This window comes from Lissotriton vulgaris, chromosome 12, assembly GCF_964263255.1.
Source record: "Lissotriton vulgaris chromosome 12, aLisVul1.2, whole genome shotgun sequence".
Lineage (NCBI taxonomy): Eukaryota > Metazoa > Chordata > Amphibia > Caudata > Salamandridae > Lissotriton > Lissotriton vulgaris.
Window position 1 is genome coordinate 745959890 of NC_141700.1, and position 21991 is coordinate 745981880.

At 44.8% G+C, this 21991-nt stretch overlaps 1 protein-coding gene across 1 annotated transcript in view; it reads left to right on the top strand.

Annotated features, from left to right (window-relative positions):
• LOC147678550 (extracellular calcium-sensing receptor-like) overlaps positions 1-21991 on the top strand; it is a 165163-nt gene that overhangs the window by 114019 nt on the left and 29153 nt on the right. Inside the window, exon 3 of the mRNA XM_086946596.1 lies at positions 12393-13226. Within this exon, the coding sequence (XP_086802722.1) occupies positions 12393-13226 (834 nt within the window). The remainder of the gene's footprint in view (positions 1-12392; positions 13227-21991) is intronic.

A 21991-nucleotide genomic window follows, 5' to 3' on the forward strand; every position in this document is an offset into this window, starting at 1 on the left:
CACTCTCACAACAACCCGCTCCGCAGTCTCCTGGCGTCGTAGCACACTCGGGAGGTACTCGATCTCCCGAGTGGACCCGATGATTAAATTTGATAACCAACTATCTTTTAAGCCCCAGGCTATAGCAGTGGCAGGCATGTGCTTTCAAATCATCAAAGCACTGAGGAAGTTTTTTGATCTGCTTCCTTTGTCAGCGAGGAAAACAGTCGCAGTGGCCTTAATTAGTTCTAGGCTCGACTATTGTAACGGAGTATATGCTGGAGCCAACAAAAGCGTTCTCCATAGGTTACAAATGGTCCAAAATGCGGCAGCCCGCCTCGTGCTACGTTGGCCACGGAGGTCGTCAGCTTCAGCAGCACTTAATATTCTCCACTGGCTGCCGGTAAGCAAAAGAATTCTGTTTAAAATTCTTTTAATTACCTTCAGGGCATTCCACCAGCGTGGCCCAAAATACCTACTCTATGGGTTCAAAAGATACCATCCGACGCGCTGCCTGAGGTCCGCCAGTCCGAACCTACTCACTCCCCCCCGGTTCAAGCTGGCTACAAAAGGAGGCAGATCCCTTTTTGTATTGGGCACAAAGGTTTGGAATAAGCTTCCCCTGTCTCTACGTACATTCTCCTTAAAAGCCCTTATTAGGAAAGCATTAAAAACTTGGATCTTCTCTCTGCCCGATGCTACATGTAGAACTCTGGTGTAACTGTGGTGTATAATGCAACACACCTTTTCCCTCCAACTCTTCCACCTGAGTTGTGTGAGCGCCAAGATACTCCTTGGAGTGAAAGTGCGCAGTAGAAATGTCTCTTACATTACATTACATTACATGGAGCAAGGGCAAACTAGTTATGGTTAGTGGTTCAATGGAATTTAAAACTGCAATGACATGGACTCCGTAAATTGTAGTGAGATGGGTCTCATGTTGCTTAATTTCTGTTACTTCTGGGATCAACAATCTTCATTAAGTCCCCCTTCAAGTTAGTCCGGTAGGCAGTACTTTCCTTTGCTACTACTGCATACAATTATGACCTTTGCAATGACTTTTGTCAAACATACCCTTATGTTAGTAAACTATGGTACTGCATGCCTGTCTCTCCTTTCTCTCTGTTTCTTCCTTTGATCAAGTCTACAGTTCTGATCTTTCCAGAACTTCAGCATGACCCCTGCCTCCCTTTCCCAACCACGGATTATACTGATTGTATATATTTTATTTTTCCTCATGGCATCAACTTTATGTCCCTCGACACAACATAGTGTGGTGTGATTACGTGGCAGCCATCTTGGAAGTGTTCTTTGTTTATACTTCCAATGAGCAAATATGAGCAAGTATGCACAAGTTTCAAAATTAATGTTCCAATGTAGCTGAACATTAATTTCGTACTTTCAAGAAAGTACCATGCATTTACATGTAATGTGCCAACGATCTTTGAAGTGTAAAAGATACTGTCAAGATGGCCAGTTCCTGCTGCTATTGGCTTTGCCAATACTATTTCAGTTGCTCAAACATTGGAAAAACCAATTGCAGCAATTAACAAATATTATCAAAACGTGGTCAATTGAATTTGCCATTTTCTTGTTTTCAATTAGGAATCCGATTCTTAAAAGTCTGGACTGCTATGCAAACCTGATGAGTCATATTTTCTCTGCATTTTTGTAACTAATTGCAGATATTCTTCAAACTCTGTGCCCTATGTATTTCTCATGCAGTTCCGTGCTTTCTCGGCAGAGTATTGCTTGTTGTTGGAAGAATGTAAACAAAATAACAATTGAATTTGGCAAACCCGCGCAGGGACCGCCGGCAGTATGATGAATTGAATTTGTGTTACTTGAGTTCAACTCGTAATACGGCCAGTGGTCCTTTGCCTTTCCCATGGTGGTGCCTGGAAAACAGGCACCACCATGGGAACAGAAAAAAAGTTCCAGTACAGCATGGACATGGATGTCCTTGCCGTGCTGTAATTTTGGGGGAGTACAGAAAGGGGGTACATTTGGCGGACAGGTTACTACCTCACAAACGTGATGGTTATCCCATCTGCCTACTACAAGTTCCATTATGTTCCATTGGATACAGTGGAAATGAGGACGGGATATCCGTCACGTTTGTGATGGAATAACCCATCCAGCAAACTTGTAATCGGGCCCTATGTGTTGTAATGTCATACCATGATGACATCACAGTATGACCATCTTGTCCAGCATTAATTTCTCAAAAACCTCCTATTTGCTCATAGATTACTAGGAAAAATGCTAGGATGGATAATTTAACCTAGTTTTTAGAATACTGATTACCTTCTTTCCACGATTTTTAATTTTTGCTCTCTGAAATCAGGTATAAAAAGGACGTGGAAACAATTTTCCTGTTTGCTTTAATGCTAAAAATATTTGAAGGATACAATGTAGCGAATTAGCCTTCCCTTAATTATTATGACCATGGAAATCTAGGGCTACTGTAATGGATATCCAGGGGGATAATGTTTCTGACTATGAGCTACATTTAGAGTTTGGCGGGTGGAATACTCCGTCACTTATGTGATAGATGACTCGTCTGCTGTATTACAAGTGTTTCATAGCCAATGGCACTTATAATACGGCGGACAATATAACCAGCATGTTTGATGAAATATCTGTCTGATAAACTCAGAATAAGATCCTATGGGCCAAATGTATCAAGGCTTTTGCGACTCGCAAAGGCCGAAATTCACTGAATTTCGGCCTTTGCGACTCGCAAACGCCCTTTTTGCATTTTTTCATATGTATGAAAAAATCGCAATTTAAGGAATCTCAATAATTTGCGATTCCTTATTTTGACATAGCATTTAAGAATCGCACATTTTGCGATTCCTTAAATGATATGTATGAAACATTTTGAAATTGCGATTTTGTGTTAAGAAATCGCAAATTACCACCAACTTGTAGTTGGTGGGAATTTGCGATTTCTTTCAAAAATGCCCTATTTGGCATTTGTGAGGGTGGCATGTGACACACATACATGCCCATAGGGCATGTATGTGTGCCACATGCACACACATGTAAATTTCAGGGGTGCAGCAGGGTGCCTTTGAGACACCCCTGCACCCTTGAAATAATTCTCAAATTGCGATTAGCAAATTGCGAATTCGAAATTTGAGAATTTTTGCACTATCATTCCTGTGGGCCTCCTGGCCCATAGGAATGCATTGGTGATTATTCTTTATTTGCGAATTGGCAAAATGCAAATTCGCAAACAAAGAATAATAAGGAATCGCTAAAAAATAGCGATTTTGTACATACATTCCATTTTGCGAATTCTAAATAGCGATTCGCAAAAAATCTCTATTTAGGATTCGCAAAACGAAATCTTGATACATCTGCCCCTATATTTCTTAACAATTCGCCTTGCTTTATGGCTAATCAGGGGAGGCTGTTGATCACAGACAAGCAGATAGGTCACTGCCACAAAGTGTCAGAAATTAGCAAATCTGCATCCTGACACTTTCTTCCTTGCCCTGGTGTAGTTTTAATCATTTAGACATACACAAAAAAGTCTCCAGTTACACCTGGATACCTGAGGCAATACTGGAAAGGGGCGACCATTCGGTCCCCCCGAACGTATGGCAGAGTACCACGATCCCCCCGGGAAGCCATCTTGGGCGGGAGGCGAGTCTCGGCTGGTATGCCCAAAGCGGCGTAGCCGGGGCGCGCCTTTTCCCGCCCTGGAGTGGGCTGGCCTAGACACTGACGCGGCCGGGCCACGCCCTCGGGGCAGGCCGGGGCGGGTTTACGCCCGCCCTGAAGACGGATAAAAGGAGCAACAAGCCAAGGAAGCATCCTCTTGTTCCTGTGCTCTGAAGCTGCACCACCTCGCTGCACGTGAGCTCGAGACGGAACGAAGAGCCAATTTTGAGCGTTATAATCTTCTTGTTTGTTTTGCAGATACTCTGTCGGAGAATGCCTAAGAAGGCGGGAAAGAGAATGACTACCGAGCAGATGCTGCGTGTTCTCATGAAAGAGGTAACCGACCTAAAGAAGCGAATGGCGGAGAAAGACGAGGAAGGGGGGCCGAAACGTCCTCTGGCGGGAACAGCTCCAGGGGGAAAAGGCAAGAGGCCCAGGAGGGGAACAGCTGGGGGAGACGTCCCAGTTCCCGGTACTCCGCTCGAAGCACCCACTCCGGTCCCGGAGGAAGGAAATCCGATTCCCGTAGTGGTCACCCCCGTGTCCGGGGAGGATATGCCGCCCGAGCTGGCAGCACAATTAGCAGCGTGGTTGGGTAAAGGTGGCAAGGGCGCCACGGCTGACGACGCGCAGGTGTTGATGAAACAGCTGCTGGAAACAAGGGAAGCGACGAAGGCACCATCGCCGGCTGCGGCAGTTGAGAAACCACCTGGGTCAGGTCCAGTCGCAGATACAGCTTCCGGTTCAGGTAAGCGGCCATTGCCGATTGCGAGGGATGAGTCGGCACCCTCTCGAAGGGAAAAGTTGGGTCAACATGTCCCTCTGGCTATCAAAGAAAAGATATGGGCAGGGGAGTATATAAACATCTTCTCGTTGCTTACCGACCATTATGAGATGGAGCATGTTAAGAGTCAAAAGGAGCTCATGCATCCGAGTGTTTGGCGCGCAAAGATGGCCGCCTTTAAGGTAAATGAAAACATTGGTAATTGGGGCAAAGCATGGGGGGTTTTTACATCCATCTTAGGTGAACGGAGGCCCGAATTGCTGCCCGAATTGCCGATTTATCAATCACGGATCATGGGGTATTCAGTATCTCACGAGGGCAACCATTGGTTTTGTTATGATAATGTTTTCAGAAAAGCGAAAGAGCATGATAAAAACTTAACTTGGGATTGTTATGATTCTGTGTCCTGGTCCAAAATGGAGGACTCTGGTATGTTGAAGGTGCCATTGGTAGTGAGTAACGTTGGCGAATCCTCCCGCCAATATGCGGGGACGCCCTTTCGATCAGGTACAAGTAACGACAATCACTCGAGGCCAATCGGCAACGCAGGTAAAAGGGGGGTTTGTTGGAACTTTAACAGGGGGAAATGTACTAGGCCCCAGGGGTCATGCAAATTTAGGCACGAATGTGGGGGGTGCGGGCAATCATCCCATCCTGAGTCCATGTGCAGAGCCAAAACGGGTGATAACGGGGGTAGAGGAGGCGCCAAACAGGTCTGACATAGTCCGAGGGGCGCCTTTACCTACTCCGATTGATACCATGGCAATGATTCCCTGGCTCAGTGAATACCCGGATCACGCTTCCGCTGGGGTGTTACGGGACGGTTTTTCGTATGGTTTCCGCATCCCAGTGAGGGAGTTTCAGGGTATAGCAAAATGTAAAAACCAGATATCGGTCTTACAGCATACGACCGTGGTACAGGAAAAGATCGGGAAAGAGGTGGCTCGAGGTCGAGTCGCCGGTCCATTTAATGTGCCACCAGTTGCTAACTTTGTTTGTTCCCCTTTAGGGGTGGTCCCCAAGAAGGACCCGGGTGAGTTTCGGCTGATACATAATTTATCAGCCCCACGTGGTCTTTCCGTAAACGAGGCAATAGACCCGGAAGTGTGTTCGGTGCGGTACGCATCCTTCGATGAGGCCGTAGCCATATTGAATCGCCTGGGGCCCGGAGCGCTGATGGCAAAATCTGATATCGAGTCAGCGTTCCGGTTGCTCCCGGTACATCCAGACGATCAGCGTCTCCTTGGTTTCATGTTTCAGGGTCACTACTACATGGATAGGTGTATGCCGATGGGGTGCTCTATATCGTGTGCCTATTTCGAAAAGTTCAGTTGCTTCCTGCAATGGGTCTTCACAAGGAAGACGGGGTTTAAACATGTTATGCATTATCTCGATGACTTTTTGTTTCTGGGGGCAGCCGGGGATCCAGAATGTGGACAGGCTTTGACTGCTTTTTGTGTCTTGATGACTCAGTTTGGCGTGCCATTGGCACCAGGTAAGACGGTGGGTCCCTCGACTTGCCTTGAGTTCCTGGGGATCGAGCTCGATTCCAAAGAAGGTTGTTTTCGTTTACCAGATGACAAAGTATTAAGATTCAGGGCAGCCTTGCAAATGTGTATAAGTGAGCCTAAGGTGAAGCTACATCAATTACAGCAATTGGTGGGACAGTTGAATTTTGCCCTAAGAGTTATACCGATGGCCCGCCCCTTTTCTCGCTCGATCGCTCAAGCCATGGTCGGCCTGAGGGAGGGTCATCATCGCACAAGGCTCTCGGCAGAGGTTCGCCAGGACATGCGCATTTGGTTGGCATTTCTGGCGGATTTCAATGGTCGAATTGTCTGGAACAAACCAGCCGTGTCCTCTGAGGAGCTAGGGCTGTGGACAGATTCGGCAGGGAGCATTGGTTTTGGTGCCATATTCGGCACTCAGTGGTCGGCACAAAAATGGCCGTCATGGTGGCATGATAGTGGTCTGACAAGCAACATTGCTTTCCTAGAACTTTTTCCCATACTGGTGGCCCTGAGAACTTGGCCCGAGGGGTTCAGAGATCACTCTGTGGTATTCTGGTCTGATAACATGACCGTTGTTGAGTGTATCAATAGCCAGGCAGCACGATGCAAATGGATTCTGAGATTGCTCAAGGAAATTGTATTATTGTGTATGCAATTGAATGTACTATTTAGGGCAAGACATGTCCCGGGGGTGATGAACCAGGCGGCTGATGCGCTTTCTCGTTTTCATATGCAGGCCTTCTGGGGTTTTCTGCCCACAGCGGACCCGGTGGCAGCACCCTTTCCCGAAGCTCTCTGGTCTCTCGGTGCCCAGAACTACAGAACCTCGTGGGAGAGAGTTTAGCACCCAGGACGAGGAAGGCATATGAAGGGGCGTTCCGTTCCTATTGGGCCTTTTTGGGGGCGGCTAGAGGGGAGCTTTGGGGCCAGGAGGAGTTGGTAGTGAAATTCCTGCTGTCTTTACGTCAGGCAGGCAAATCAGTGGCTACGGCCCAGAGGCATCGGGCCGCCATTTCCTTTGTGGCTAGGGCTCATGGGATCCAGGACCCGACAGCGTCTTTCGTTGTGCAAAAAGCGCTACGTGGGTGGCAACGCCTTGAGGGTCGCAGAGTAGATGAAAGGCGCCCGATAGGTTTGGATAGGTTGGCCCTGTTATTATCTAGACTCCCTGCAACATGTTCATCCCAGTATGAAACAGTGTTATTCCGAGCCGCTTTTACGCTGGCATTCCATGGGGCTATGCGAGTAAGCGAACTAGTGGCGAGGAACAAGCAGGACGTGATGGGGGGACTGTGCCAAGAGCACGTTCAGATCAGAGGGGAGACAATGACTCTCTCGTTCGTCAGGTCCAAGACCGATCAGGGTGCAATGGGTGATTGCATAATCATAAAAAGGATCCCCGGGTCCTCCATGTGCCCGGTGAGTTGTGTAGAGGAATATTTGGCACAAAGGGTGGCATCATGGGGGGGGACCTTGTTGAGACACGCTGACACCACCCCACTGACGAGGTTTCAGTTTCAGCGGGTGCTTGCGATGTCAATTACTGCTGCGGGCTTGAACCCGGGCGAGTTTGGGACCCATTCCTTTCGGATAGGGGCTGCTACAGAGGCTACAGCCAGGGGTCTGAATGTCGAACAAGTTAAACGTGTGGGGCGTTGGTCCTCCAATTGTTATAAGAGGTATGTGCGGTTGCACATGTTGTGAAGCTGTAATGATGTACTCACGCTTCTTGTTTTTGTTTGGTTTCAGTTGCGCAAGCCTACGAGGCGGGGCGGACTATGCAGTCGACCCAACACCGGGCCAGCGGTCAGACTTCACCGGCTGTGAAAAAGGAGGTGTGGGTCGTGGGCCACTCATACGTGAGGCGTGCCGCGGACGTATTCAAAGCAGGTGACATGATTCACGTGGCTGGGGAATACGGGTACAGTGTGTCCTTCTACGGAAAGGGCGGACTCTGTATTGACCAGTTTCAATCATTTTTTGAGGGTTTGCTAGGGCGGACGAGGTCACCGCCGTCTATAATCATAGTACATCTTGGGGGCAATGATTTGGTCACCACTGGTAGACGACTTCTTCTGGAGGCGATGCTTTCCACTGTAAGTTGGTTGGCGAGGAGAGTTCCAGGGTGCACGATTGCATGGTCACATATGATCCCACGAAAAGTATGGCGGGGGGCTATTTCTGTTTCTGCTCTGAATCATTCAGTAAGGAAAATTAATAACAAAGTGAGTAGATTGTTCCGTTCCAATACACTGCATTCTATTTCGCATGGTTGTATTACTGGTGACAGTATGTATTTGGGGGATGGTGTTCATTTGTCCCGGGTGGGGAACGAGTTACTCATAGGTGACTGTATAGCTTGGCTAAAGACTTTAAGACATGACCTTTAGGTAGGAGTGTTGTGGGGGGTCCGGATAGCCGGTCAACTATCCGGCCTGTGGCGGTAAGGTCATGATCGGTGAGCACTAATTGGAAGATCCCTATGAGTGGGCGTCACCCATTACGGATGGGAGCGCTCGAGGGAGGTGGCCATTGGCCCCTCAACGGGGTAGGCGGTCCCTTCTAAGGATGGGCCGCCGAAAGGAAAGGAAAGGCGGTCAAGGCCCCTTCCTGGGTAGGAGGGGCTACAGCCCCCTCCTGGAGAATTTCCCGGGGCCAGGTCATCTGCGACGGCAGATGCGGTAAGTTGTGTGGGGTTTGGGGGGGGGTCTACGCTACCTTCTAGATACCTCACACGAGTCCTCGGACGACCTTTAAGTGGCGTCGAGTTTATTGGGGCCCCCGTCAAGTCAAGGGAAATTGGTAGTTGCACTCGAGGTACACCTCTGTGCGGTCGCCCCTCACAAGTGAGGGGGATATTTCTGGTTTAGGGATCTTGACACCGGTTACGACCTTGCCGTTGGCCCTTAAACGTTAGGATGTACAATTTCAAAATTTCAAGTTAAATGTTTTGTAGGATGTTAGTTCGGCTAGGAGAACCTTTGTATTAGAGAATATGTTAAGGTTAGCCAAACATCGCAATGTGGTAATGAAATTGTACATAATATGAAACTGTTATTTTAATGTTTTAATTTTGTTTCATATTTTAATAAATACGGCCGGGAGGGTCACTCCCTCCCGTCTTCCAAAAGTTCAGAACTGTTTCCGGTTTCCCATCCTTGGGGATTGTGTTGAGAGGGGGTGGCGGGTATCTCAGCCATATGGAAAGGGGCGACCATTCGGTCCCCCCGAACGTATGGCAGAGTACCACGATCCCCCCGGGAAGCCATCTTGGGCGGGAGGCGAGTCTCGGCTGGTATGCCCGAAGCGGCGTAGCCGGGGCGCGCCTTTTCCCGCCCTGGAGTGGGCTGGCCTAGACACTGACGCGGCCGGGCCACGCCCTCGGGGCAGGCCGGGGCGGGTTTACGCCCGCCCTGAAGACGGATAAAAGGAGCAACAAGCCAAGGAAGCATCCTCTTGTTCCTGTGCTCTGAAGCTGCACCACCTCGCTGCACGTGAGCTCGAGACGGAACGAAGAGCCAATTTTGACCCACCCACCAGCCCCTGAGGACAGCAAGTGGTTTTGAATAAAGTTTGATGTGATAACTCTTTTGTTTGCAGGTACCGGATTATTATCGTGATAACTTTGAATATGCAATAAAGAAATGGTTAATTGTGGTATGTTTTGCAAATAAAGTAATCCTGCTATAGTGTTGATCAGTAGCATGCTTTTAATAAAGTGGTTGCTTTTAACTGTCTTTTAAGTAATTTAGTCATTTAGTTTAGCACTGTCGTATTTATTTTGGTCGGGCGGTAAGGTCATGATCGGTGAGCACTAATTGGAAGATCCCTATGAGTGGGCGTCACCCATTACGGATGGGAGCGCTCGAGGGAGGTGGCCATTGGCCCCTCAACGGGGTAGGCGGTCCCTTCTAAGGATGGGCCGCCGAAAGGAAAGGAAAGGCGGTCAAGGCCCCTTCCTGGGTAGGAGGGGCTACAGCCCCCTCCTGGAGAATTTCCCGGGGCCAGGTCATCTGCGACGGCAGATGCGGTAAGTTGTGTGGGGTTTGGGGGGGGTCTACGCTACCTTCTAGATACCTCACACGAGTCCTCGGACGACCTTTAAGTGGCGTCGAGTTTATTGGGGCCCCCGTCAAGTCAAGGGAAATTGGTAGTTGCACTCGAGGTACACCTCTGTGCGGTCGCCCCTCACAAGTGAGGGGGATATTTCTGGTTTAGGGATCTTGACACCGGTTACGACCTTGCCGTTGGCCCTTAAACGTTAGGATGTACAATTTCAAAATTTCAAGTTAAATGTTTTGTAGGATGTTAGTTCGGCTAGGAGAACCTCTGTATTAGAGAATATGTTAAGGTTAGCCAAACATCGCAATGTGGTAATGAAATTGTACATAATATGAAACTGTTATTTTAATGTTTTAATTTTGTTTCATATTTTAATAAATACGGCCGGGAGGGTCACTCCCTCCCGTCTTCCAAAAGTTCAGAACTGTTTCCGGTTTCCCATCCTTGGGGATTGTGTTGAGAGGGGGTGGCGGGTATCTCAGCCATATGCTTTCTGGAAAGATTTTGCAATTTCCATTTCGCATGCAAGTCTATGTATTCTTGCATGTGATAAATCAGCGCAAGTTTAAATATGCTTCATAACTTTTTATTTTTCTCAACAGGGAAAATGGTTTCTAGATAAACCCCTACTTTTACAGCTCTGTCAATAAGAAGATGTTCCTTAGTGTTTACCACTCTGTAAAGTGATTCACTCCTGCCCATGATAGTACTAAATCTCCAGCATTTTCCAAAGTGTGAAGGTACTGGAAAACACTCTGTGAATGTGTTAGTAAGAATGTTGTTTTTTGTTATGGGCGAATCTCTAGGGAATGGCCACTACCGACACACAGGTTGTTATCCACTAATATGGGAACCTCAGCTTACAAGTACATAAGCAATTATTATGATTTGGCTTAGCAGTTATGCGCTTGTAAATAAGAGTGTGCCTGTGCTATATGTGAATATAGATTCAACAATGGGACCCTGACTGAAATGAAATGAAATGAAATGAAATGAAAATGGTATTTGTAGAGTGCTGCAGCTGCCCTGAGGCGTCCAGGAGCTGAAAAAAGCAGATGATGCCCTCATAAGGTTATTATTTATTAAACAGGAAGGTTGTTAGCTGTTTGCGGAAGCTGGTTAGGTTGGGGTTATTTCTCAACTGCAGAGGGAGGGTGTTCCAGAGTTTGGATACATTGTACGAGAATGAGCGTCCTCCTGCTCTGGCTCTGCAGACTCTGGGAATTTTGGCTAGGGATGCCGCTGAGGAACGAAGAGTCCTGTTGGGTTTGTATGGAGAGATCAGGGAGCAGTTAATATCTGGGCCCATTTTCCAGAATGTCTGGTCTGGAGACTGAGTTAGTGCACCAGCTTGTGCAAGAAAGTGTCTTATTGATTAGTGTGGATAAGAATCCATCATAAAGAATAAGGCCACACACTTGTCAAGGTAAGGCACAATTTCAATATTTTAAAGCTTTGCTCAAACCCCGTTAGATACAGCAAAGAGTAAAGTATTTAGCAGTACCAAAACAGTCACACAACAGCTTCAACAGCTCAGAACTTAAAACAATAAAATGTAATGAGAAGAATTACATCAAAATACTCAAAATTCAATAAGAGGACACAAGATATGAATTTTTAAAGTTGTAATACAAAAAGCACCAACAAACGTAAAGCATGAATCAGAAGTCAATTTTCATGATTGAAGGTGACCTAGCTATGATTTCAGGGTTAACATGATGAATCAAGGCTCAGATACACCAAGTAGGTCATCCCAGTCAAAGAGTTTACCTTATGATGATGTCTCTGAAATGGAAGTTGAAATACTCCATCGGAGCAAGGTTGCAAGCTGTATCCAACAAAGTTCTTTCAAAGCTGGTTAGCCATTAGACACATTCCTACTTAAGCCGTAGATATTGGTGGGAAAAGCTCTGAGCAAAAGAAATTCTAATTTTGTGGCCACAAAATCCTTGCGTTGCGCAGATATGTTTTCCTCCTTTGGCTGGTCAATTTTCCTAGCTTTACACTTAGGAATTGATTTAGAGTTTGGCAGACAGAGTTTATTCCATTGGGATGGCAGAGTACCTTACTACCACCATCCAGATGGCACAGCCAGCCACATTAGATGATGCTGGGCCCACGTACATCTCTATATATAACACTATTAAAATTATTCATATGGTTTGTGGCATTATGTATGCATCTGCTTCCACAGGAATACTGCAAAAAACTTTCAGTGTGGTACTCACACCGGGGAATTCTTTGGCCAACATACAACACTGAATGCTGGATCTTAGATACTGTTTAATGACCACATTTTGAAATACTGCACCCAGGCCAGATCCAGCTCTTTGAATCTTCATTGCCATCTTTACCATATTAAAACTCATTTATTATTTTTACAGATCAGTTACTCTGCTTCAAGCCCACTCCTGAGTGACCGGAACCAATTCCCGTCCTTCTTCCGAACTGTCCCCAGTGACGACTTCCAGTCTAGGGGTTTAGCCCAGTTGTTGTTGCATTTTGAATGGACCTGGGTGGGCCTACTGGCCGACGATGATGACTATGGCCAACAGGGACTGCAACTCCTACAAAAAGAGCTTGACATGGCTGGTGTTTGTGTTGATTTTTCAGAGAACCTTGTCGCCAGTGGAGATGACAAGAATGCCTTTCATATCTCTCAAGTCATCAAAAGCTCAACTGCCAACGCAATTGTTATTTTCGCAAATGGTGTCAGTTTAATCGCAGTTATGGATGAGATGGTGAGGCAGAATGTGACCGGGAAAGTTTTTGTTGCCACTGAGGGTTGGTCAACTTTTCCACTTCTATTTGTGGAGAAATATTCAGAAATTCTCGCTGGCACAATTGGGTTTGAAATCTATAGTGGAGAGATGCCAGGCTTTGAAGAGTATCTCACCAGCATCCACCCTTCGAACAATGCAGATGATATATTTGTTCAAGAGTTCTGGGAAGAAACATTTGGCTGTACGTTTCACCAGAATAAGGAAGGCGTGACAACTGATTACCACAATGTCACTGATCTGTGCAGTGGGGCAGAGCGGTTAGAAAAGCTTCAAATAAATCCTAGGGGTGTCACCACCTTTGGCCTTCCCTACAAAATCTACAATGCAGTTTATTCCATTGCACTGTCTCTACAGGACCTGAACTCCTGTAGAATGAGTGGTGATCCTGTCAGTCTGAGGACCTGTGCAGATATCACGGTTTTCCAGCCATGGCAGGTAAGAACATCTTAGTGGTTCATTTGTTTAAAAATCTGATAAAAGTTAACAATGAATTATCAACAATCATTCGATTTTTCGACATAACTAAAAAATATCTTAACTGAGATAGGAACGAGAAGAATGTTACACTACAATTGTCCTCAGATGTATTCAGTAAGACTTTTATTGATATTTTACTAAAGACCACAATATCAACTTCTTGATGTTATCCACCATTTTCAACCCTCCATCCCAGTACATCTGAATGAACTTACTGGGCACAATTGTGTTTACTTACACTAAGCTGATGGCCAGATCAATGTGCCATTCTGCAAATACACTGTAAATATTCTATTCTGATGGTTAGGAAAAGTTAGGATTCCTAAATCTACTAGTACTAAATGCATTCTGTGAATACCAAAAGTAGTAAATTCAGGATTTTGTCTCAGATTAGTTCTGTGAATCAGTCACACTGTAGAGCCGGATTAAACCCTATGATGTTCCACGCATCAATGCGGCAGATTGCTTCTCTTACAAACATAAACCAAGTCGCTTTTTAGCAAGTGCTCTTTTATTAGGCGCTTTAGAGTTTGTCTCTGTTGTAGCGGCAACATAATTTTGGAATATACCTTGCAGGAAAATTAATTGAATCCTTGATAGTCTGTATGTTGTTTACCCATTGACCTAAGTGCTTCCCTTGGAAATGGAAATTTATAATATTCCTCAAGGAGCCTTCTTTAGATTTTAAAAGCCCAGTCCAATAGTTAAGCAACCTCTGTTAATATTGAAATAGAATGTTAGTGAGGCACTACTCACAAAGCCTAGGGCAATCTAACTATTTTTCCAAATGGTTGTTTTTATAATTTGCAAGCACCTAAATTTTTTTTTAGAAGAACCTCACAACCATAGAGAAACTATTTTTACTTTAAACGTCTCTCTCAATACTTCAACAGACTTTTGTCCTAAAGCAGTATCCAATCTCTGAAGTGCACCTGTAATTGATTTGTCACTAGATTCTTGCAACAAGACATTAGCCCTGAAGTCCAAATTGAGGCTGAATAGCAGACTTAGGTATCTATATTCCTTAACCACTTCCACTAGAATGCCATTGTGCTACCACCTAAACTCCGGGTGTGGCTTCTTACCTTTTGAAAAACTCATGATCTGTGTTTTGGCTGTATTTATCCTGAAATCATTTCCCTTGCAATAATGTGGGATAGCCTCGAGTTGCCTCTGCAAACTGACCGACATTAGATCTACTAGAACAATAACAACACAGATATTGGCTCTATCCCTAACTTAGGAGGGAAACACCTGACCTTTTTTAGAGGTGAAATCGAGAACAACAGAGGAGCCAGATTACATTGTTGCCTCAACCCATAAAGCGTGCATAACATTTTGGACAAGGCCCCATTACCCCCTACTTCCACTTTGGTCCATGAGCCCTCATGCAGATGGACAATCAACCTCAAAAGACTCGGTAGACACTTCAATCTTACTATCTTTCCTCATAACAGCAATCTGTCAATTGTGTCAAATGCCTTTGACAGGTCGATGTATGACATATAAATGGGCCACATTCATTTAACAGTGTAATCTTCCAACAAAAACTTTAATATTGAACAGCCATCCGTGGTTAAACACCCTTTCCTAAAATCCTTTTGGGTCAAAGGGAGAATTCTAGCTAGGCACACCCAATCTTCTAATAAGTCCAGAAAATGCCTTGCATACATTTTGTTAGGGATTAGAGGGCAGGGACCTATCCCCCTTTTTAAACAGAGGCACCCTAATGCTGTCTTTTCATGTTTCTGGCAAATCATGCCCCCAATTATTTTTACTAACAATGGTTTCAGGTTCTGTGCCCACAGGTGAAAGTTGAGTTTGATGATATCATAAGAAAGGCCATCTGGTGCTTGAACCTAGTAGTTGTTCTCAGTTCAGTTCAGTTCATAAATCTTTATTCGGTAAATTAATCACCATAAAAGACAACAATACATGTTAAAAAATGTTAAAATACAATCATCATAATGTACTAGCAGCAACTGGGAAGGACCAAACTTACACTACCACTAAACACTAGCGTATTAATAGTAAAAACAGGACAGAAAATACTCCAGTTACTCGAACTTAGCAGCTTCAGACAACTCCACTCACGGTAGGTAGAGGCAGTGCAATCTTCCCCAAAGATCTAGATCTAATAATCCAGGCGCTACCTAGAAACTTTGCTAGTAGTTGTTTGATCACTGCTTCAACACCACTAACCGTAGGGAGTGTAATGATCTTCCAGCCCCTTATCATCAAGACTCATCAACCTTGTTTCTGCAACCCTCTTCCCATCATCTTTGGCTCTATACAAGTCAGAAATATAACTGATCCAGGTTTCGTTGGGGATTGAGCCTGCTGTAATCAGTGTGGTTAGGCTAAGGATGCCATTTGAAATACTCCAGAAGTCCCTTACGTTGCCAGAATGCAGGGAAAAGATTGCCTTGGGCCATAGGATCTCTCTTTATCTCCACTTGATTTGCCACATGTCTTTCCTAAAGACTTTCCTATACTGTCTTACCAAATTGTTCCTTTGTTCCCCAACTACTCAGAGCGCCTCTCAGATTTTCCTGGTAAGCGTTGCTTTGGCCTGTGATTTTTCAAAGCTCAGATGGTCCTTACTGACCCTACCCCTATCCAACCCTACTGTCGCCATATCCCTTATAGAGCAGATACATTTTTTCAAAAACCTGAACTGTGTGCTATGATGGTGAGCTGGATTGTACCTTTACATCTCCTTCATGCTGCCTATAATATGTTTGACAGAACACACTATTCTGTGATAATGTTTATAGTACATGGGCAAACTATTGGCCCACAAATATCTTGGCTAAAGTGCCCTAGACAATGACAGAATAAGAGGCTTATGGTCACTGCCTGCCAGAGCACTCACCGATAGATCCTTCACCATCCGAAAGTTCTCTGAGGAGATAATTGGAAAATTGATCAGGGACATTACCCTCCTATTAGCAAATGTTCTCCGAGCCAGCTAATCCCCGGACACCTACCATTAATTATCATCATAATGAGACTATTGAGAAGGATCTCCGGTTGCCTACCTGCCCCCTCCTCTTTCTGTCTCCCCAAAATATGACAAGAGTTATTCAGTGCACTTTGTCTGGATCTTTGGATAACATCCTTCATCTGCCTAGAAGGGCTTTTTATGTTTAAATTCCCCATCAAGACAATTTGCACATGGGGAAACACCAATTGAATCTTATCAATTAAAAGAGCCAACTCCTTAAGTTGTTGATCTTTGCAAGATTTTGGAGGGAAATATGTATTATTTAGTATATGGTCAGGACCCATCTTATCATCTACCCTAAGTATCATGATTGAAGGGAGACCAGACAATGATAATACAATAACACTTATAAAAAATTCCTAAAGAGGACAGACACCACTATATCATACTCAACACTTACCAGTACTGTTAGACCACCCGTTGGTCACCTAAATTCCCCCTTCACTGCTTTTGAGCGAAAGTCAACATAATCTGGCAACACCCAGTCCCCATTTCCTAGGTTTCTTGTAAGGGAGAGATTACTACTTTATTATCCTTAATGACCGTCTGAAGCAACTCAAAGTTCCTTTTAAGCCCGCTATTTTTCAAGACAAAAAATGAACCCAGAGGCTTCCGGATCTTTGAAAGAGGGGCGTTAATGGCCCCCTTATTGAGTTTATTATCCCCGCAAACCAATTCCATTTCTTTTCTATCTTCTCTGCCGGCTCCACCCGAGAAGTGGATATTTGTCTGCCCTAGTCCATCTTTACTACTAGGAGCTGGTCCAAGCCAGATTACCAGGGGTCTCCCGCAACTGAAGAACCGGGACAAAGAATTGGTTCAAAATGGATGAAGCTCTGGGCTGACCCCATGACTTGTTGCGTTCGATGGATGAATAGGTTGAAGGTCTTGCTGTGATCTTCACCCGCTATGGGATTGATTGAAGTAGAGATAATATACATGATCTGTTGAGCATCCCATCTGTCTCAGAGTCTTCACAAAAGTCCACATATTGGAGAATCCAATTATGTCATCACAGTGATTTGTAGTGGGTTTTAGTCCCCTCCATACAACCTCCTCATTACAAGCATAACCCCTCTAACTCCCATGGTTGGGGTCCCCTCCACCTGGGGACCCAAGATAGCTACATGCTCGTCCTGCTCAGGTTTAAGAACCACCCTTATAGCTGAAACCAAGGGCTCATATGTAATAACTGCTACCTCTAGAATTGTCAGTACCAGGGATCCCGGGGGAGCAGAGGCAGTATCAGAAATATAGGTATGCTGCACTAAGAGTTTCTCAGGTTTTGAAGCCCCAGCCAGAAATGTAACCTTTATTGACCTTCTTTAGGTTATTTTTCTCCCTTTCCTCTTTTTCCTTTTATTTGGTTATTTTTTGTTTACTATGAGAGTTTCCCCTTCCCGGTTGATGGCCTGGCTCTTGGGTACTGAATTCCATCTTGACCCTGTTGACTTTGTTGAAAATAGAAATACTTCCCCTGCCACACGTGAGGCCTGGATGGAGCCTGGGGAGACTAGCCTATTTTTTGTGGTCTCCATGGCTGATAGACCTTCCTCCGGAACGAAGGCTTCAAGATCACTTAGGGACACGGATTGATAACATATTTTTTGCCTAGCTAAATGGAAAGAGGCTAGGGTCACCTGCCTGGGTGCTCATATTCGCTGTACCGATAGTGCAACTCATTATATTGGGCTTATTTTCTTCCTTGTTGCGGGATACCGGCAATTCCTTCAGTACAACTGATAGAATGTCTAACATGTGGTTAGAGCTGTCAGTATTTTTCTCCAATAAAGAGAAGATGGCCACCAAAATACATTTGAGACTGTGCAAGTATCTGGAAAGACATGTTTAATCTGCTGAAATGTTCACTAGAGGATTCAGCATTAGGTCCGACATGGCAGAATGATTGCCCTTATCTGGCATTGTAAAACTAGGTGTACATGAGAATAGAGCAATAGCATGTTTCTGCTGCTTTGACATGTCCAGCAGTGGTTCTCCACTCCTAGTCAAACTCAGAGACTCTGGTTTAAATGGTGAGATCTCAGATAAGTTATAATCCAAACTTAATGAAGGCTGAGAGGCTATGGGAACAGATAACACCTTATAAACAAGGTTAGGGATCCTGAGTGGGAACCCTAGGAGGGTAGAGAGGTCCTCAATGTAGAGGATTGAAGGGATACGTCCTCCCTGGCTAATGCTACAAAAACAAAGGTGTCCCCTCTGGAACCGGCATGCCTTCTTTGGAAAAAGTGAAGAGATTGCAGGGTGGTCGGTACACCAGATGGTAACACACCCACTGTTGAGGGTAAGAAGGAAAAAGGACACTTTTCTTTTAATAACCCTCATACACTCTAGTAGTGACATGCCACGGTTGGGGTGCGCTCAACCATATTTCAAGTAGCACTTATGAAAATTGGGTGTATGGGGCGAAACTTTAAAGATAAGATTCCTCACCCACTTCAAATTTATTTGCGGGGTGGGAGGAAAGGTTAAACTAGTGTATGGGGCTAAAGGATGTAATGGTCCTGTAACCCTACAACACCAATATGTTTCAGCTCTTTCCTAATGGCCTATGTGAGATCCTGGGCTTTCGCCAGGGTGGGTAGCCAAGAAGTCAATGCCCCCGAAGACGTGAATGATGTGTGCTTGCAATTTGCATGCGGAAGAATCAAATAAAGGCGTATACTTTCCGCACCTTTTGAGGGATTTACCCGATTTCAAAGGAGCACCTGCTACCACGGGGGCATGATAGAGAGGCTTTGTAGTCACATATTCTTCAAAGGTCCCATCCCTGCTTAAAACCAACTGTTACCTCTGCTCCTCTGCTTGCTGTGCAAGCCTTTCTTTAATTCTTCTGCATGAAAATTGCAAGCACATATCATTCCCGTCTTCGGGGGGAAGTGACTTCTTCGATACCCACCCTGATTAAAGCCCAAGACCTCACAAAGGCCTTTAGTAAAGAACTGAAACATGTTGGTGTTCTAGGGTCATAGGACCTTTACATCCTTTAGCCCCATATATTGATTTTTACTTTCCCTCCGACCCCGCAAATAAAGGATACTTTTGGAGTGGTTGAGGAAATGTATCTTTAAAGTTATGCACCCATATACCCAATCTTCATAAGTGCTCCCTGAAATATGGTTGAGCCCATCTGACCTTTAGGAGTTAGTGTGAACCCAATGATGAAGCATGTCACTACTAGAGTAAGGGATGGTTAATACAGAAAATGGTCCCTTTCCCTTGCTACCCACAGCAGTGGGTGTTTTGCCATCTGGCATACAGACCACCCCCCAATCTCTGTACCTTGTCCAAAGGAGCTCTACCAGTTCCAGAGGGGATACCTTTGATTTGTGGGAACAGATAACACCTCCATATCATTTCCTCCTGACAGTGAGCTCTGTTCCCCTAAGAAACAACGAATGGATCAAGCCAAAGGTGACTCTTGAATTTACAAGTGTGGCTCATTAAAAACAGTAGAGGTAGTCCACTGATCTGCCTGGTCTGCCACCTTCTCCTGATCCTTGTGTGTGGGGGGGGGGGTAACTTCGCCCTTCAACTCGCCCAAACGAACTGACTGCAAAGATTCTATCACAATGGCTTAATAATCCATCCCTTTTGGTAGGAAGCTGGTATTTTACAGCCACCTTTAAGAACACCAAAATGAGGAGCATAAAGTTGAGTACATGCTTAGGAATCAGACATAGAAAGGATAAATATGAACATAAAGGAGAAAGAAGCTACGCTGTTAGAAAGATCATAAACTATTAGAGAAGATGTCAGTTGCTAAAACAGACATATTGATGGAAATAGCTGAAATACAAAAAAGTTTATTGATTCAGGTAAAAACTGAGGTACTGTGGAATGATGATTTAGAAAGCTATTCTACACTACCAATACAAAGGACAATCAAATTTTAAATCAAAGTCTGAAACAAAATCCAAAACAGCTACAAAATCGATCAAATAAGAGTATGTACCTGACTCTAAAGGGCTTGATGGAGTCAACAAATGTACATCAGAGTCTATCACAGAAGGAACATTCAACCATTGCAAAGAATGGAAGTGAGAAATCAATTATCAATGGTAATATCCAACTCATATTTAAACCTGAATACTGCTCCAGGGGCAGACATGATATATTAAATCAAGGAAATATCTTACGTCTTTTTAAGGCTATCCCCTCTTTAGAAAAAAGCACAAGTGAAAATATTTGAAGCTATTGAATTCCTCCCAAATAAAGAAAGCAGTCAAGAAATGACATTGATAACTCTGAACTCTGCATATGTATTGGAGTTAATCATTGACGAAAATAAAACTTTTTGAAGCTGGGGAATACAAATCTGTTGGCCTCATCAAGCGGTATATCCAAGTCCATTTACCTTATATGACAGCCCAATATATCAACAGAAAAATACAAATCATCAGTTTTTTTCAAAATTGAAAAACATATAGGCAAAATGGATAATTCAGCAACATCGATAATGAATCATTCTAAATTTCATATGCCAATTAGACTAGATGAAGGATGAATTACAGCGGCCTTTCATGGGAGAATTCAACCTTGACAGAATAATCCAAAAAGGGAAAAGGAGGAAATATATCATTTAAGTGAACCCATTGATCTTTGCTCCCGGAATATAAATGGGGTACGTTTAAAAATATAAAATGCATACCTATCCTCAATGTCAAACAGATTCTATTTTTACAAGAAACTTGGGCTACAAATTCAGTAATGCTGGAAGATTACAAAGGATACTTTGAGCCGGCACTTAAACAAAATAAATACGAATGCCCTAGAGGGGGCCTAGGAACAGTCGTATACATAGACTTAGTAGTGGAGCATGAACAACTAGTTCTAAACTATAATAATCTATTAATAGTAAGGCTACGGTATATGGAAAATAATACATTAAAATTACTATTACTTATAAACATATACATCCTAAATTAAGCTCAAGGAAGAACATGAGTACTATCCTTATGAGTTTATTATTACAGCAAATGATTGGGGACTGGTTTTGAACCCTGCTGGACTATTCCTCCATCGAAGAAGAATGGACTCACCTGCCTTCGGCCCTTCTTTCAGCCTAACAAGGCGGTTTTGCTGCCTGCCTCTCACGCCGCTACTGGAGGCTGTTCTGGGCCAGTTTCCAGACTACTGGGGACTACATTTCCCGGCATCCTTGTGTGGTGCCCTCTGCTTGCGTCATCTCACAGCGTCCGGAGGCGCTTAAAACAACTGGGCACCTCCCGCAGCGCTGGACTGTTTTTGAACTCAGCTGGGCTATTCCGCCATCGAAGGTGAACGGACTCACCTGCCTTCGGCCCTTCTTTCAGCCTAACGAGGCGGATTTGCCGCCTGCCTCTCACGCCGCTACTGGAGGCTGTTCTGGGCCAGTTGCCGGACTACTGGAGACTATATTTCCCGGCATCCTTGTGTGGCGCCCTCTGCTTCCATCATCTCACAGCGCCCGGAGGTGCTTAAAACAACTGGACGTCTCCCGCAGTGCACAGGCGTGCCCGGGCGCTGCCCAGGCGAAGCCCGGGCCAGGGGCGGGCCCGTCCGTGCCCGTTAGGGGCCGGAAGAGGCTGGGCTGGGCCAGGTTATTTTAGTTCTTTGTTTGGATTTTCTGTGATTATTGTTTTATATGTTATGCAGATTATTTATACAATATTTGTATCTCTATGGTATTATTGGGCAGCCTCACTGTTTAGGA